Genomic DNA, 17845 nt, shown 5'->3' with positions numbered 1-17845 from the left:
AGTGTGCTGCTGTGGGAATACAGTAGGACTAATTTTTTTTATTAAAAAAAAGGTAAAAGTGGATACAGAAAGGTCATGGGTGATGCACAAACTCTGTAAAAATAGAGGTATAGCGCTTTTGCTGAAGATGCGCTTTAAGAGCAGATTCGTACTATTCTGATCTGAATGTAGTGAGGCTGGATTTGGGTTGGGTTTTTTTTTTTTTTTGAAAGCTTAAATCTGGAAGTATTCAATGGTGGGGTATCTTACCTTGAACATGTAACAATATGGCTACTGCCGTTCTTCAGAGTTAACAAAATTGAGAAGGAAAAGAAGCAAGTCTAATTATGTTAGTCTATGGTAACGTTATTGCATAAATTAGTGGACATAATACAGCCAGTAAACAACATTGAAAAGAATAAACGTGATGGGAAAGACCATTCTGGACCACTTGTCGATCGAGTTAACATCAGTCAAATCAGGGATTTTGACTTTGATCTGGGATGCCCTTCTTCGTAAGCGTCCTTTTTTATGAAGCCTGTGCCTGTCCAAAGCGCTCCTACTGTAGAGGTCTCTGCTGGAAGTGGCTCTTCTGTACTGCAGGTTGGCACTGTCGTACGTGTACGTGGTGGCTCGGGGGTCACGGAGGCTCGTGAACACATCTGAGCTGCTGACGTCATTTCGTATTTCAAGTGGACTAAGCAGCATGTTTCCATGGGGATCAACCTGTGTCAAGGAAGGAACATGAATTAGACAAGTTCCTCAGCCAGCCCAAAGTGTCTCCCAGATGGACAGGTACCTTCTGGCTCTCCTGCCAAGGTGCTCCTGGGGCTGCAGTGACAGTCGCGTCTTGTATAGCATTGATGGAAGTGAAAATACACTTTCCTAACTGGTGTGAAATTATCTATTAGGCATCTAAATATCTTCCATTCTGACTCAGCTCTTTGGTCTGAGACCTTTTCAATCAGTTAGTTATCTCATCCCCTGTAAAGTAAGAGTTTTCTAATTTTATCTTTAACTTAGATCATGGTCTTTATGAAATAGTGAGTTTTAATGTCTGGTGACCTGACACCCTAAGCTTTCGTGTACTCAAGGTGAAAAAAAAATATTGCTGTCTCTGTCAATTTTACACAATTTTAGTGCTGTAGGTTAGTTGCAAGAACAGTTTTGTAACAATGGGTTCATCATATGAAGAACATATAGGTACATGTGCATTTTATCAGTTATTGTAATATACTTGTGATGAGAATTAGTTTTGCAGAATTACTATATGGCAGAGATGGAAATCCCTACTCCCCACAGCATACCATTAACTTGCTCACGTGCAGATAGGATAATCCATTTTACTCAATGAATCCTCGCATTCGCTTGCATTTTTATACATCGCTACCAGAAGCAGTTGTTTCAAATATGTTTATCACTTACTTTATTTGTGCTGTTAGTTAGTCAGGGCACTGAGCAAAGACCTGAGCAAAGAACTGGAAACTGCAACCAGTATGCACATGTCTGGTGCAAACAACATATATATATATATTTACATAAAATATTTTAATATTATTGCCTTTTTTATATATGAACATAATTAACCATGAATGGCTGCATTACTACAAAGTATTTACCTTTTTACTCATCTTTAGTTTTCTACATGTTTGTAGTAAAACCTCTTTTAGGAGAAGTTTTTTGGTGTTTCCAGGATGACTCCTGCCTTCTCCATAAAGACTTCCTATATGTTTCAAATTCCCAGACATTTAAACATCCACTGTAGCTCATATGAGGGAAATACACATCAGGACCTCTTAAAAGAAACTTCAAAGACTTTGCCTTGAGGCTTGAGTATTAAAATTGTTTTTTGTAAACTGTGGCATTGGACCTACCCCATATATATTACAATCTATACCATGTCTGTCTGGGGATGCCTTTATACCAAGGAAAAAAAAATTACTTATTGACAATATCTAGTCTTGTGAAGCACCAATGATATGCAATGCTTTGTTCACACTCTGAGTTTTACATTTTAGCAAGACATAGCAGAGCTAGGAAATGGTATAATAATCTACAGCAGGTTTGAAGTATGTTCAGGAAAAAAATTCCAAGTAGAGCACACAGGGAAATTCGGTCTCTGGGGGTTGCCGCAGCAGAAAACTGGAAGCCAGAGAAAGCCTCGGTTCCACCTGGCAGTGCAGAAGATGTTCCTTCCCATCGCCAGAAGGAGAAAACATTGCATTTACTAACTAAAAACAAAGAAGTGAAGGGGCTATTTGTACAAAAGCCACCCAAGAGAGCTGTGGGGAAAAAAGTCTTCTAAATGGAGTAATAAGTCACCACAGGTAGAAAATGCTCTAATCAGGTTTAGCAACTGATTCTGTACATGCTGAAATGAGCATTGGGTGGGAACCTCCCAGTTCCCACCACTGTTTTGGTAGGAAGAGCTCACATATTCTGGGTTAGAGAGGCCAGCTGGTCACAAACCAGTATGGTGTTTGCAATCTTTACCTGAGATATGGGCTACCCAGTTTATACTTTTTAGGTCAAGTCTTCAAATTTAAGCAGAAGGACGATCTAAGCTAGGGTTTCCTACTCTCCAGAGGACTGCCACAACTATGGGACTATTCATTACTCCTAAGTTCTGACATTTTCTGTGGAAAAAGCAACGACCTCAGAGTTGTCTCTATGTAAAAAGAGAATTTTTTTTAATTTTCAGAAGTTTTGATAGGTCAACCTTTTCTTCCCAGTTTTACGAAATAGCTCTTTGAGCTGTCTTGATTACATAATCCAATGTTTAAGCTAATTGACTTTAGTGTTATAATAGTAGTAACAGTAGTGCAAGCATCATTAAACAGTTATTATGCTTTGTCTTTTGTGAAGACAACTCATAACTGCCTACAATCTAAAGTGATTCATAGGGATGTTTCTTAAGCTAATATGCCCTGACAGTTTATTATAAGCCAAGCAGTGTATGAATTCCCGCTTTAAGTGTTATGAATGAACCTGTTATATTTTAAAATATTTTTATTTAAATCATTTTAGGCAGGATGATTTGTATACATCATGAAGCAATTCAGTCTTTGAATTGCAGTCTTTGCAATTCAGAGCAAAGGGCCTTGCACTGGTCTTGAATAAATTAGCTCAGAGAAGTATAAAAGCTCTTCTTATGTACCTGGGTCAAATTCTCTGCTTGTGCGACATGAAGCTGGACTAATAGTTAATTTCCCACATCGTTAAAAACCCTTTCAGAATTTATTGAAGCTCACTTCAAAACATTCTTAAAACTTGTGGAGCTGAGGTTTTGTTACTGAAGCATAGGAACTTTACAAATTCCCTTAGGAATTTGGAAAATGTACAAATTGTTAAGCAATCCCCAAAAGATACTTGTTATTAGTTTTGTTTATGTTAATGTTAGAATGAATTAACAGCAGGTATGTACACAGTAAAAGCTGTAAATTTTCTGTCTTAAAATTGTTTCTCCTTTAGTTAATAGGAGGTTACCTGGGGCTTGATGTTGGTCCTGTGCTGGAGGAAGCCTGTGCATCAGAAATAGCCAGCAGGCTTTAACTCATCCCACCCCATGTCTCAGTGATGATGCTCTTTCCCCACAGCAGGTATGTGCTGCAGTTGTACACAGTCTTTGACACATTTGCATCGGATGGCATGACAAAAAATGGGGATGGAAGAGACAAGGCTCTGTCCACTCAGTTTTCTGGCCTACTAGCTGGTTGCCTGCTTAAGAGTAGGGTATCTTAGTCCCCTCCTTAGGTAGGAAAGATGAGCCATATCAAGCCCAGAGTAGTTCTTCCTTGCTCAGATATAATGCATTTATTCTTTCAAATACCACCTTGTTGTTCTTTAACTGGAATGCCCTAAATTTTATTACACAAACCAACCATTGCTCAGGTGAAAACAGGATTTCTTGCTTAACAGATATTCTGAGCCTAAATGTGTGATTGTATGAACATATACACTTTGCCTTGTTTGTACAATGCATAAATTTTACCTAAAGTTGTAGAAAGCTGGAGAATTGTTTTTTTTTTTTGTGTTTTGAACATATCATGAAGAATATGTGAGGAGGATGTCAAAGCATCTAAAGCTGATGTTGTGTTAGTCATCTGGTATAATTATCAAAGTTTAAATATTCTTCAGATGCATGTATGTGGTCACGCTTCTTGTAATGACATTTGTATCTATATTGAGTGTGTATCTATATTGAGTTTATAGATTTTTAATTCTTCGTTTGCACTGGAACTACCTGAAGCCTAAATCAGCACAGGTACACATATATGAATCTTCATCAGTGATGGAAAAGCCTTGATGTGTGCTCAGGAAACATCATAAAAAGCAATAATAATCCAGCTTGTATGTTTACTTAGAAAATGAGTTTCCTGCTTAGGAGCATCAAATGATATTGCAAGTATAAAATAATTAAAGTAATAAAAAAAACCCAAAACAACAGTCCTGTGTTGACCACATAAAAAGCAGGCAGTCAGTTCTAGGGGAAGAGCATGTTGGCATTCCTTGACAGAGGATGGGTCTCAAATGCTTAGTGCTGTCTGGAACGGCTTTTTACCTACCTACTTTTTTTATGTTAACTGTTGGGAGATAAAAGGTAAGAACTTTTGTTTTGTCTCAATACAAAAACATCTTTTCTTTCTCGTAAGATGAAAGATTCAGGGCCATATTACTCATACAAGCTGTCTTGTTGGAACAAATGCAGTAGTGTTATCTGCAAAGAAATGGGTTATGCTCAGCAGGGATGTACTTATTCAGGTGTGGATTTAATTGAAGGTTGAGCTAGTTGTGTGGTTATGTGCTCCCTCCTTTTTCTCCTTCCAGTAGCCACTCTACTGGAAAATTGTGTGTTTTCCTTGGAGCCTGGCTTTCCATCCCAGGGGTTTTGTGGTTCACAGGAGGTTTGAAAGGAAGGTGTGATGCTGTGCAGAACTGGGGAGCAAGAGACCATCTTGTGTTGCCATTTATGAACCCTTGATGGCTCAGCCCCTTTCCCACTCACATTATGATTGCATCCTACCTCTTTCTCATGCTTAAGAGACATCTTCTGTGTAATGATTATTCACATTATAATTGCCTGGGGAAACAGAAGCAGTTGCATGCATGGTCTATCTAAATATTTTCTTGCTGGGTGGCTTGTCTTATTTATCCATAATTATGGTGGTTTCCTCAGTGACATCTAGCTTTGACAAATGGACAAGGAGATATAAACAGTCTTTATGCTTTATTCGGAGAAACAGAAAGCTTGTTTACTACAAATTAATATTTTTTGTGTATTAAAAATTAAAATGGCATAAGTTGTGAAACTGGAGAGGCTTTATTCCACCTTCTTCAGCCTGTAGAGCAAGGAACAGCCACATATGAAACAGCAGTATGGCTTCATTTTCCATCTGGTCTTCTCTATACTGTGTTAATATCATGGTCAGTTTGCTGAGTGTTGCTCACATCTAATGCTTTTGTTATCTGGTGAAAGAATTTGAACTCTTTTAGTCGTGGGAGTTGTACGTCAGATGGGAATGAGCAATATCTTCACCTGGCACAAAGAGAGGAAGCACTGTTACATATCTTCTATTGGTTATAGGTCCCTGTATGGATAAGTGGTATGGGTCAAAAGTAAAAGGGAAAAAAATATCCTATAGCTGTATATACTTACAGCTGTACTTCTTTTGTGCTCCAAAAAAACCTTTTCCCTGCTTTGGTACAGACATCATAACACCAGTGAAAAATTTCAAAACATGATTGGGAGTTGTCTTCACTAGAGATCACATAACCTTAGCGTGTCCCACTGCTCCGGTCACGTGCATTCTTCCTGTCGAAGGCAGAAATACAGCTGTTGGACATCAGCATTTCCATGCTGAGTAAAATGAATGCTCTCAAGGTCCCACATCAATATATCTCCAGTGGGATAACAAAATCCATTGATATCCATTCACATGTGTGTATCTACGTGTATGTGTATATATACACGTACCTAAAATCACAAACCTGCACTGTACAGGCAGAAAGTAGTCTGTTCACTTAAAGCATTCTCAGTCTCAGAATGGAATTGCAGTCTAAAGTGTGAACACTTACACATCCTTGTGCAAAGCGTGTATGCCTTCTGTTTTCTGTCAGAAAAATGCTGATGTATGCATGTGGTGCTCTGAAAAGTTCAAGTGTGGTTGTAAACACTTCCCATCCCATTCTGAGTACTGGTCTCGGCGTAATTTTTGCCAGCGTAACATTTAGACAAAAGCTTTTAGTCATGAATTAGGGCTTTTTGTTAGTTAAACAAACTCTCCAGATATGTAGGAAAAAGGCTTACCTGCACTCTTATTCTTTACACTTTCTTATCCTTTACTCAGTTCAGTGCACTGGGGCCCATGCAGCCAAGAAGAAGTGTTGCTTCCCTCTTCATCATGAAGCCTTGCTGTGCTGCTTCTCACCTAGGCTGGGTTATCTCAGGAGCTGTTGAGGTGGCTGGTCAGAGTTTGTGGATTTTGTTGGGTTTTTTCCCTTCCTTATCTTCCATAGAATTGGATAGACAGTGTCTGCACACAATAATCCGTAACGGGGTGGCTTATCTCCTCTGTTCTGTGGAGGACAATACTTTGTGGGACCTTGGAGACTGCTGCAAGCCTGAATTGAATTTGTGCACCCACTGTAATAAAGCATTGCATTGGGACAGGAGGCGAATGCGGGTAAGGACTTTCAATGGCCTCATGAGTTGACTGAGACTGAGGACATGACGACTCTGTAAATGATGCTTAGCTGTAGTGGTGTGGCTGCTGGGACACGAGACACACAACTCTAGAACTAATAAAATATCAGAGTTTCTGAAATGCACTTCCTGACATGTATGTGAAATTGCAACCATCCATCAAGCTAAAGTCTTACCTGTTAGAGTTTGATGTGTTGGTCTCATTCTTCAAGCTGAACAGAGGGCTCAAATACAGATTTTTCCAAATGCTATCACCTCAGGCCACAACAGTACAGAAGTTTATAGGGCAGCCTGGGTAAGATCTCATTAATACTTGGATGTAATATATTGTAAGAAAAGCAGAGAACAGAAGAAAATTTTTGGCTCATTAGGATATGTATTTTCTTCTGAGTCAGACTGGGCCAAATGCACCTGAGGGAAGTGTTTATTTCTGAAAAACTGGGAAAGAAACAGAATAGGTTTATAGGAGTTTGCAAGTGCTCAGTGATGTACTGCTAAATTAAAGTTAAAAAAGATGTCCATAGTATTACTTCCTGGAGTTTGTCTGGCTTGTTTTTTAAGAGGGGGTAGCTGTGGTCTGCTTGAATTTAGCCTGAGGGAAAAATCCTGACATCTGTGAAAGCTGTTATAACCTAGCAGCATCCTCCTTGCGTTCCTGGAAGCTCCGTGGTGTGGGCTTCATTCAAGAATCACTGAAACAACAGTGTCTGTCTTTGCTTGCTATTTTTGGTGAGGTTTCTGTGTGTAAAGAAGAAGTATATAGTAAACATTGCTTCTATACCACCTTCTATAGCAAAGAAATATACAGTTGAAATGGTAAATATTTAACTTCCTTGTACCCCTTGTATTTCTTCTGTGCTGCAAAGAAATACTCGTTCTGAATATTCATTTGCATTTTCTGTAGTTTCTGACTCTGTTTTCAGTTGAAGATGGACAAACCATATGTTGCTGTAATCTCCTTAAAATACGCTTTTTCTCTAGACAATCTTAAATGCTTTTGCATATATGTTCAAACTGCATATACATCAACATTGTCACAACAGAAATAATGTTTGAAAAGTTATCTTGAACATTTTACCTGGACTCTATTTGTTTCCAGTCTGCTCTTCTCGCCTGTAGCATGTCCTGCCCTGCCTGCTGCCTTTTTTTGACGTTGGGGTCCTTTCCCAAAGAATATGTAGTTTACAAAGGCATATTCCAGCAAGGCCAGGAACACAAACACAAAGCATCCCATCAGGTAAATATCAATTGCCTTGACGTAGGGAATCTTTGGCAAGGTCTCCCTGAGGTGGGTGCTGATGGTGGTCATGGTCAGCACAGTTGTGATTCCTGTGAAAGGAAGAAAAAGACATCGAGTAACAAGACAGGGAAGGACATGTGAACGTGAGAGGTGTAATGGCAGCCTTACCATGCACTTCTCATGCAGATGGCTTAATTATGTGATCAGATTCTTAACAGCCAAGGGAATGCATTTTGCAGGACTGGAAAGGAAGATATCCTTGCAGATCTGCTGATAGCACCTTCCTTGGCTTTCCATGCAACGGAGGGTGAATGAAATAGCCTTCAAAAGGCTATCTTGGTACATCTTGCCTTAATTTTTACAATAACTCTGCTAGGGAATGTGGTGTTAGCTGACCTGGATAGCAAAGAGTTGATCATTGTTCTTTCTATGTGAGGAAATGCTTCTCACTTTATTTACAGTAGTAGCCCTGCTTGACCCCATAGGGTAGCTTGCATCGCTCTGGGGAACTGGGATAAGTATCTAGCTTTTTACTGAAAACAGAGGATTGAAAGGAGAAAGGGAAGCTTTATGATAAAGTGATGGTCTTTGGTGAAGAGAAAGTGATATATACACTTGTACCAAAAGAGCTTTTCCTGTTAAAGGAGTGCTTGCAAGTAAAGTATTTCCATCTCATTGTGTTATCCATCACTGCATGATTCTTTTTTTTTCTTTGTGTATGTGTTTTTTTTTAGCTGGATGAAATTATTTTTTAGTCTGCTTCAATCAGACAGATAATAGCTCTAGGCACAAGTGTAATGAGTTCAATTTACAGAGAGGTAGGACAAAATGACTTTCTGGCATTAGCACTTGAAAAGCATATCTGCCTTAAAGCGCAGATGGTGGCAGAAGATTTTGGTCTTATGGGAAGTTGTAGGAAGGAACACGGTACGGGAATAACCAACTACGTAGGTGAAACAGGCTTATTTGGTGTAAGCTGGTATATCTCCACTGATATCAGTAGGACCTTGTGTATTCATTCCAGCCTCACATCTGGCCTGAGAGGACGCTTTTTAACATCAATGAAATGTTGATGCAGCACAGTGTAGATACCCTTAAATACCTGAATTAGACCTTTACGCTTCAGTTTTTGGCCTGATCCAAAGACCATTATGGCAACTGGAAGTCAGTCAGGATCCCAGCCTAACTGCAGAGCAAGAACTTCCGATGTAGGCAAGATGCACCTGCCTTCCTGACAACGAAGACCCTACGCTGCATGTATAAGATCACAATTAATGCTGCTGCAATCAGCTGTATGGATTTGGTGCTACTATATTCAAAGGCAACAAGTATCTATGTAGTTCAGTGATTTTGAAAAGAAGTTACCTAGAGCAACTCTGGCTGCAGAGGCATCATAATTGATCCAAAAAGATACCCACGACAGAATTGTGATCAGCGTGGAAGGCATATAGGTTTGCAAAATGAAGTATCCAATATTTCTTTTAAGCCGGAAGCTAAGTGATAATCGAGGATACGCTCCTGAAAGAAAGAAGTCATATAATGACTAATGCCTAACAAAAGTTAGACACTGATATTTCTGGGTTGGGGAAGAGGGGGGGGCTTTTTTAACTAGCCAGCGCTTACCTGTTGTAAATTCCACTCTCTTTGATACCATCTGGTAATCAACGATAGAAAATTGTGGGAGCTCAATGTTACTAACTCCCGTTACTGCCGACTCTCCTCCATTCCAGTAAAATTCAATATCATCAGTAGTGTATCCATCTGAAACAGAGGCATAATTTAATTATTGATTTTTCTTTTTGCTTTATTACTTGGCTTAAATAGTTGTGGTTAAAGTGGAAGGAGCTGCCGTTAATCAGGAATTCAGCCTTCCGTTGTGTGACATTTCTGTTATACAGAAGCCACATAGCCTCCTCTGTACCCAGGGAAGCTTCTAGGTGTGGAAAGGGAGAAGACAGAAAACAAGGACAGGATTTAAGATTAATGATAAATTTTTAGCTAGCTCTAATACTACTACTTTTCGTTCCAGCTTGAGTTGCTCAGTTTACCAACGGACTGACATAACATCAGCAAAACTTTTAAACTCTCTAGGAGGAGCTCTGACAGTAAAACCAGGTTCAGTTCCCAGCTTTGCATTTGATTTCCTATGCAGGCTGTGACAAAATACAGAGTTTGGAGCCAGTGGAGGCAAAGATGATTCTAGAAGAATTCAGGTGCCTGTACTATTACCTGTCTGTCAAAGCTGTAGGTATCCCTTTGCTATTCACGCAGCATTTTATATTTTAATTCGACCATGCCATCTTTGATCTTCTGTGATCACAGAACTATTTCCTATTGACTTCAGAACTAGCATGTTTCTTCTTTTTCCTTTTAACAGCAATGTTGATTATTTATCATCTAATTAAAAATGAATTTGCCGTTCTACCACTGGGAATGTTAACATTATTGTTACCATTTTCAAAAACATTTTAATTAAACTCAGAAGTGACTGAGTTTCAGAAAAATCTCACAATTGATGACATTTTTGAACTAATATTTAAACTGGTTCCAATTTATTGCATTTTACTACTTTCTCCAGATATCTATCAAAGGAGAGAACAATTTCTCATCTATTTTTAGACTTTTCCTTCAGGTGTTAGATTTAATCAGGTTTAAATCATGTAACACAGAACAAATAAAAACATATGTTTGAACTCAAAGCTTTAGAAAACTTGACAGTAGTTTTGCCAGCTGAACCAACCGTAGCATCAGAAGCCTCTACAGAGTTAGGAACTCATCCTTTCATATGCACCAGTAATGCAATTTCTAGCTAGGGAAATTAGTCCTGAGATGTCTTTTCCTATGATAGTGCCTGGTAGTAGCCTCATCTCTGGAAGGCTGACCACGTGCAGAACGGGTCTGTAGTTTCCCTGGTGACAATCAGAGAAGTTCTCACGACTTGCTGCTGAGCTCAAGGGACTGCTTGGAAAGACTACAGTTATTGAACAGCTATCTTTTGATGCAAATACACAGTGATGGGCTGAACAAGGTTAAGTGTTCACATATCTTATTTCTGAACTGCTCAGTGGTTTGCTAACTATCTGAATTGCTCCTGAAACCGTACTAACCTGTGCAATATGGATTGCTGCTGTTGGCTTAAAACTCCTGTGCTTCCCATTACATATGCTAATTTTTTTTAAATGAACCACCCTAGGGTTGTCACACTGGGCTTTCTGCATGGCTGATTTTCATGCCTTCCAGTTAAAAGCCACGAGCTTTTCATTGCAAAAGGTCAAGGTAGCTGCTTGACAGTGGAACTTCAGTAGCTGCTTTAAAGGTGTTGCACACAAACCACGGGGCCAACATGAACCACATGTACGGTGTAATACAGAATGATTGAAGGAGGGAACGAAAACTGCTAAGTCTGTTTTAAAGGCCAAGACTAAGACTGTCAGGGAAGTGTTAACTTAATTTTCTTGCAAATCTGTATTATAAAAAATCTCTCTTGAATGTTTTCCCTTTTTAAAAAAGATGCAGCAGAATAGAGGAAATAGTAAGCTGTCATCTCATACTGAAAGGGTATTGACTATCTGTAGACACCACACAGACATCCTCTACATGAGATAGCAGTCATAGATATTTCTTTGTCTTTAGGGGCTAGAATTAGAAAGAAGAAAGGTGCAGCACTACCCAGAAGTTTCACCGGTACTTGCTGCAAAATCACAGGTGAAGGTTTACGTGTGAGAATCCTGGATTCTGCTTCAGGGTTCGGAAGAAAATGGTGAACCTGATTCTTCTGTTCTGTGTCATCATCAGCTGGGCCCTTTTCACACCCCTCCCTCCAGTTTTGCTCCAGTTGTGCTGCTTCCTCGGCCGGAGCACGCTGGGACCCAGGGCAGAGAGAGGAACAGTTCTCCAGGGCTCAGCCAGTCTGGACTTTATTCACTGTCTCCTTAAGCAGCCTCTGCCAGCGTCTCTGCAATGTCTCTGCCTTCTTGACAAAAGACGGAATAGTTTGGGCACTTTACTGCAGAAAAAATTCCCTTCCCCAAAGGTGAATTATTGTAGATTTAGTTGTTAAAACCGAAATGGTACCTGGGATGTCACAGCACAGATTTCAAAAAGAAAACAGGCACACCATCCTACAGAAGGGTTGCACTGTGTTATTGGTACAGCGTGTGGTGATGCTGGACCTTTGAAAAACAGATTACAGGAGTTTTGTAATGGAGGCAAATGTGTTTTTCACTAGTCTTGGAAAGGTTTCTATGACTTTGGCTACTAAATGAAAAGTAGAACTAAAAGGATATAAAGTCAATTGACCAAAAGCAAGAACCTTGCATGGAAGATTTCAGCTGATGACAAGCCAGCACTGCAGGCAGGCCATGTCTTTAACCTTTACAAACTTAAAAAAGACTTCCAAATACTACAAAAAATGGATCTAGTGTGAGCTACTGCTGTTTCTAATATGCTGATTTGTTCCTTGAATTTACTCTGATTAAAGCTGGGGGAAATTATGAGAAAGGAATAGTGATGTTTTTCAGTCAGGAGCATTCACATTTGTTAGTTTTCTTTTTAGAAGAGTAATTGAGCAGGAACATCTTCCCCTGGTTTTGTATAGAGAGAACCTCAGTACAATCATGATTTCCTTGACAGTCATTGCGATAACTGTGCTAGACACTAACAAGGTGTAAAGTCTCCCCAGGCAGTCCATTCCCTGACGTGATATGATTTTTGTTGTGTGACGCCCTTCATTACGTGCGTCGCGCATTGTTCTAGGTGTGTGAGAGGTGCTGCTTTCATGGCTGACGATGACTCACAGATGCAGGGCTTGGAGGCCCTCATGTCCCACAGGCGTTGACATTGCTTTTTGCTTTCCAAACTAGCAAACTCGAGAGGAACACAGTTGGCTGCAGTTTAAAGACTGGAACTGATCTCAGCTCTGAACAGAGTTAGCAGAGGACGGATCACTCCTCCTTTTTGAAGTGGATAGTGCCTTCAAGTGAGGAGGCGTAGTGATATAAATTAAGAAACATTCAATATGGAGCAGCATTAGCTTCTGGCTAGCAGGCAATGATAAACCCTCATTTCTGGCAGCATATGCCTTTAACATTTACAATGGAAGAAAAGCTATTTTAGTGATAGAAAAAGGAGGTCTAGTCTGTGCAGTGGCCAACTCTAACACGCTGATTTGTTCACTGAACTTATCTGTACTGCCCAGGTATTCCCTCGGCAGCTTTTTTTCCATGTGATCCTTTTCCCTCTGCGTACATATCCATGTACATAAAGGGATGCTTCTGCTTTTGTGACAGAGAGAGCAGTACTTACAACTGGACGGTAATGTCTGAACACAAATTTCGTAGAAGCCAAATATTGGGAACCTGAAATATTTCAATTATGTTCATAATAGCTGTCAAGAGTGGTTGCAACTTTACCTGCAGCAGTCTAGAATTATTTCCCCAACTATAGAAGACCGTGTCATCAACAACATTTAACTGATTTAATACCATGAGTTAATCTAATTCAGTTATGCCCGTTGCCTAAAAATCAGAATCAGCCTCTCCTGTGGGAGTTGCTCTCAACGCACGCACTGGCTGCTCTGCGTTCTGCTCCCCTGGTGTGGTGGTGCATTCCTCCCCCCCTCTTTTCCTCTGGGCTACGATACGATCTCAGAACCTTCTGTTAAGCTTTAGCCATTGTGTATGAGTTGGGTGGTTAAGCGTCCCTTGACCGTACCAAGTGCTCTTGCATGGCTAAGGTGGGGAACAACACTGGTCGTACCAGGGACACTAGCTACATGATCAAGGTAGGGAACAGAAAAAAGAGATAATTTGTCATCTCTGATGGCTCTGAAGCTTTCCCTACCTGGATCATAGCTCAAGTGGAACAATACCATTGTTACCGTGAAACAATACCATAATTACTACCCTGGACCACCTCGGATAGTAGCCAAAATGGAAATTTACTGATGACTAAAGCCAATCATCTTGCAAACCTATAAACAGCGGTACCAAGTGAGACCCTTTGAGCTTTCCTGGACCGCAGCAGGCTGCAGCCAGAATCTCCCTCTGAGTGGGACGCCTCTCAGAGTTCGCAAACTTGAATTTGCGATACTCGGAGGATCACTGAGACTTGGGCTGAAACACTCCTCAGGGCTCAACTCTTCGCCTGTTGGGAAATGCCAAGGCATTTAGCGTGATTATTTCACGGGACTCGACGGGAATTTTTAACAGGTATGCCTTTATAAATTAGCTAACTCTAGGCCTTTCGTTTAGCTTTGGTACCATATTCATTTGCATATATATATATATATGTATTGATTGATCTAGATCTTTTTGTGCGCTTATCTGTACAGTTACTAACAAGTATAATCTGTAGTTAAGTTGTTTTAGTATTTGTAGTAACTCGAGTAATTCTTTGTATAGCTGTCAGATTGATTAATGTTTAAGTGTTGTAAGACTCTAAGTTGCTGCTAAAACCCTTAACCTTTTAGTCACAAACCGTTGCCCAGGTCTGAGACTAAGGGTAGATCCAGCTGCACCTAGGCTCCTCTCTGAGAAGGAGTTTAGAAAGCAAGGGGGTCTACTCTGAACCTCGTGACCCAACGGGAGGGCCTTCCTATTCCTTTTTGTATTAGACACAAACCGTTGTCCAAGTCTGAGACTAAGATTGGGTCCAGTCGGATCTTTTCTGAACCTTGTGACTCAACGGGAGGGTCCCCCTTTTTACCCTTTTATCCTTAATCTCTGTACAAATCATTCCAACACAATTCTGATACGATTTTCCCCTGTGTATACTTAATCCATGTAACAAGTAATAGAGTGAACCTTGCCATCAAATTTTGTTAAGTCACGTTTCTATAAATTTCTATTAAAATCACCCTTTGCCAATACCTTTGCCAGTGATTCTTTACGCGGCCTTAAAACCACCCATTCGTGACCCGGCCCCGCGTGTGCCCCCCACGCCCGGCGGCGCGGCCGAGACCCCACCGGGGGGCGCCCGCGCTCCGCGGCGGCGGCCGGTCCGGAGCGCCGCCCCCGCCCCCCGCCCGCCGCCGCTGCCAGCCGCCCTCCTCCGGGCCTGGGCCCGGGGGCAGCCCGACTCGCCGGGCCCGAACGTGCCATCCCGAAGGGGTTGCGCCTGTTGCCGAATTTGGCCAGGACGGCAATTAGTGTGGGTTAGAGGACAGCCGGGTTTCGGGACGGTGACGGGCCCGAGTCGCCTAATGCCAGCGCCTGTGTTTAATGGTGGGACTTCATGCGGAGGATGCGTTGGGATTTAAACACGTTTGCTCGATATTTCTGGAGCAAACATGGCCGTGATTTCTGGGCTGACATCCCTAGCAGTCTAGCCCACTTAATCAAACAATTTTCCCAGGATTTCTGCGTGTGATTTTGTTGACCTAAATAATAAATGAATGCTAAGATTTTCTTTTAATTAATAAAGGTCCCATGAAAATTATTTGATCTATTTAAGCCTTTGTTTGCTTGCTAGATTCTTTTTCAGCTTCAAAACCATTAAAATATGTTTACTTGCCCAGCTCAAGATATTAAACTTCTACTTCCTAGAAAATAATGTCTAGAAATGATAATATAGTCCTTGATGTGCCAACACTTCTTTTTTTTTTTCGCTTCTAGACCAGCAGCTGAGAGTTTAAGTGAGAACACTTAGGCAGAAGTACCACAGATCTAAAAAGTAATTAGATTCAAGCACCGCAAGAAATAGGTTATGTATAAATCTTGCTGTTCACAGAAAAAAACATTTTAGAAAATGTTGCTGACATTGTGATATAGCCGAGGTTAACAGTGTATTAGATGTTAATGTCACCAGGCTGTTTTATTTTCCACCCCAGCACTTACCATCTCAAATACCTCTGGGATAAATAAAAATCTGTATTACATTAACTTAACAAATAAAGTCATGGTTCTACTAGTATTACCAATTCCACAGAGATGTCCAAACGGAGCTCCATTTTCCTTCTGATTCTCCAGGGTAGGCAGCTCCCAAACACCCAGCAACAGGGTCTCTGCCTTAGGGATCTGAATCTAAATAGGGCATTTCAAAAGAATATTTCCACTCTGTGTGCCGCAAATCATATGGCATTGTGTAAGGACACGAGGCTGGAACCCAACCCTCTTCTATCACTACTGGATCGTCCCTTTCCTAACAACTTAGTCTGCGCTGCTGAATGTATTCTTACAACATAATTTTTCTTGTTTCACACAGTTATTATTCCTATGACTGTATTCAAACAGGAAGATAAAGCATTTCTTCCATACACCACCGAGCTGGTCCATACAGTGGTAAATTTATTGTACTATTTCAACTTAAACCCAACATATGAACAGGGCACCGCAGATCTGAAGATGTGTTTTGGAAAGCAATGTCACTAGTTAACATTAAGGTGATAGAATTGCTTGAAAAGGCTCTCTGCCTCCTGTGTTCGAGTGGGTGTTTGTATCTATAAGTGACTTTTTTTTTTCACTGAGAAATACTTTCTATAGGCAGATGGCAGACTGTAACTGGGGATATGAGTCAGAATTTAGCCTAAGCAATACTGACCCTAATGAAAACTTGGTTAGACTGCTGGAGTACTACAAATTGTCAGTTATTTAAGAAGGTTTCTCAAATAAAAATAAATTTAACCTATGGGGCAATCTGTTCCATCCCAGTTGGAGACATCACTTCCTATTCAGGAATAAATGTTATTACAGCATAAAGTCACTCTTGCAACATCCTAATCTGGTTCAGAGAGTGAATTATAACCTTGCCTTACTGTGCAAACGCCCTTAATATTGGTTCATTGTTACTTGTTATCATTTCTTGCCCCTCTAACTTTTTAAATTTCATTTGCCAGTAAGACTTGATACAAGGTTGAAAGTCCTTTGGGAGAGGAATTGTTTGGTTTTGCTTAATATCTTTTTAATGGCTAACACAGCAGGACTTCTCAGTATCACTGTAGTCTCAATAGATGGAAACATTTAAGGTTTCTGGATAAGTAGTCAGACTTGTGCTGAAAATGCCTTACCGGTTTATTTGTCTCCTTCTATTGGATTATGCCAGTGATGTCAAAGGACCTACTGAGACTAAAATAGACATAATGCAGTGCATAATCAGAAATACACATTAATATGTTTTATCTAGTATGGCTTTCATGTGCAAGAGTACCTCTTATAAGACATACTGGTATTTTTTTTTTTCCTGTCCACTAGTAAGAGTTTCATTCTCACTAGCTATAAAAAAACAAACCAAGGAATTATTAGGAAAGGAAAGGAGAGCAAATGCGAAATTCTTTCTCTGCATTTTTATATGCTTTCCAATTCATGTTGTGCTATTTCTTGACTATTATACGCAGTTTTCTTTCTTTCCCAAAACCAGATTTTCCTTGAGAGTTTGGAGTTGGGAAAAGAGGAGTTGTTTCCTTCCAGTAGTAAGTCCCAAAAATAGCTGTACTAAGTTGGCTACAAAGAAGGGCCACAGAGATGATTAAGGATAGACTTGCTTCCATTGAAGGAAGGACTGACTGAGTCATGATTCTTCAGGCTGGAGGTAAGGTGGCTGAGGGAACGTTATGACAAAAGTCTGTAAGATCCTAAGTTAGCATGGTGAGCTTGAACAGGACATGATTATTCACAATCCCTCACACTTCCAGACCAAGAAAGCAACAAATCGTGTGTCTAGTGGCTAGTTTGAAAGAAATAAAAGGGAATACAATGTACAGATAAACTGCAGAACTCATTGCACAAGGTGACGCGAGTATCAGGAGTTTACGCTTGTTCAGAAGCTATCATATATTCACAGCATGAAAATCTATCCAGGTTATTAAACACAATGATATTATTTCTGACTTGAGGTAGCAAAGTGGAGAACACTTACTGGAGGAGTTTACTTGGGGAAATATCAGAACGTATATCCTATGCTCTGTTCTAGCTTCATAGATATGTGCT

The 17845-nt window shown here is 40.3% G+C and overlaps 1 protein-coding gene and 1 long non-coding RNA gene across 2 annotated transcripts in view; both read right to left on the bottom strand.

Annotated features, from left to right (window-relative positions):
• Window positions 1-202: 202 nt before the first annotated feature.
• The window catches only part of GABRB1 (gamma-aminobutyric acid type A receptor subunit beta1), a 137520-nt gene continuing 119877 nt past the window's right edge, over window positions 203-17845 (bottom strand). Inside the window, exons 6-9 of the mRNA XM_075149012.1 lie at window positions 9546-9683; window positions 9288-9440; window positions 7761-8011; window positions 203-705 (exon numbers count right to left, since the gene is read on the bottom strand). Coding sequence (XP_075005113.1) covers window positions 358-705; window positions 7761-8011; window positions 9288-9440; window positions 9546-9683 — 890 coding nt within the window. The 3' untranslated portion in view covers window positions 203-357. The remainder of the gene's footprint in view (window positions 706-7760; window positions 8012-9287; window positions 9441-9545; window positions 9684-17845) is intronic.
• Window positions 5191-6600, bottom strand: LOC142081825 (uncharacterized). The gene is made up of 3 exons (XR_012673490.1): window positions 6287-6600; window positions 5636-5791; window positions 5191-5515 (listed from the first exon to the last, which is right to left on the bottom strand). It is a non-coding gene; the product is annotated as an uncharacterized LOC142081825 (long non-coding RNA).

This window comes from Calonectris borealis, chromosome 4 (genome assembly GCF_964195595.1).
Source record: "Calonectris borealis chromosome 4, bCalBor7.hap1.2, whole genome shotgun sequence".
Lineage (NCBI taxonomy): Eukaryota > Metazoa > Chordata > Aves > Procellariiformes > Procellariidae > Calonectris > Calonectris borealis.
Note: the sequence above shows the minus strand (reverse complement) of the source record. Positions and strands in the feature narration are given on the sequence as shown.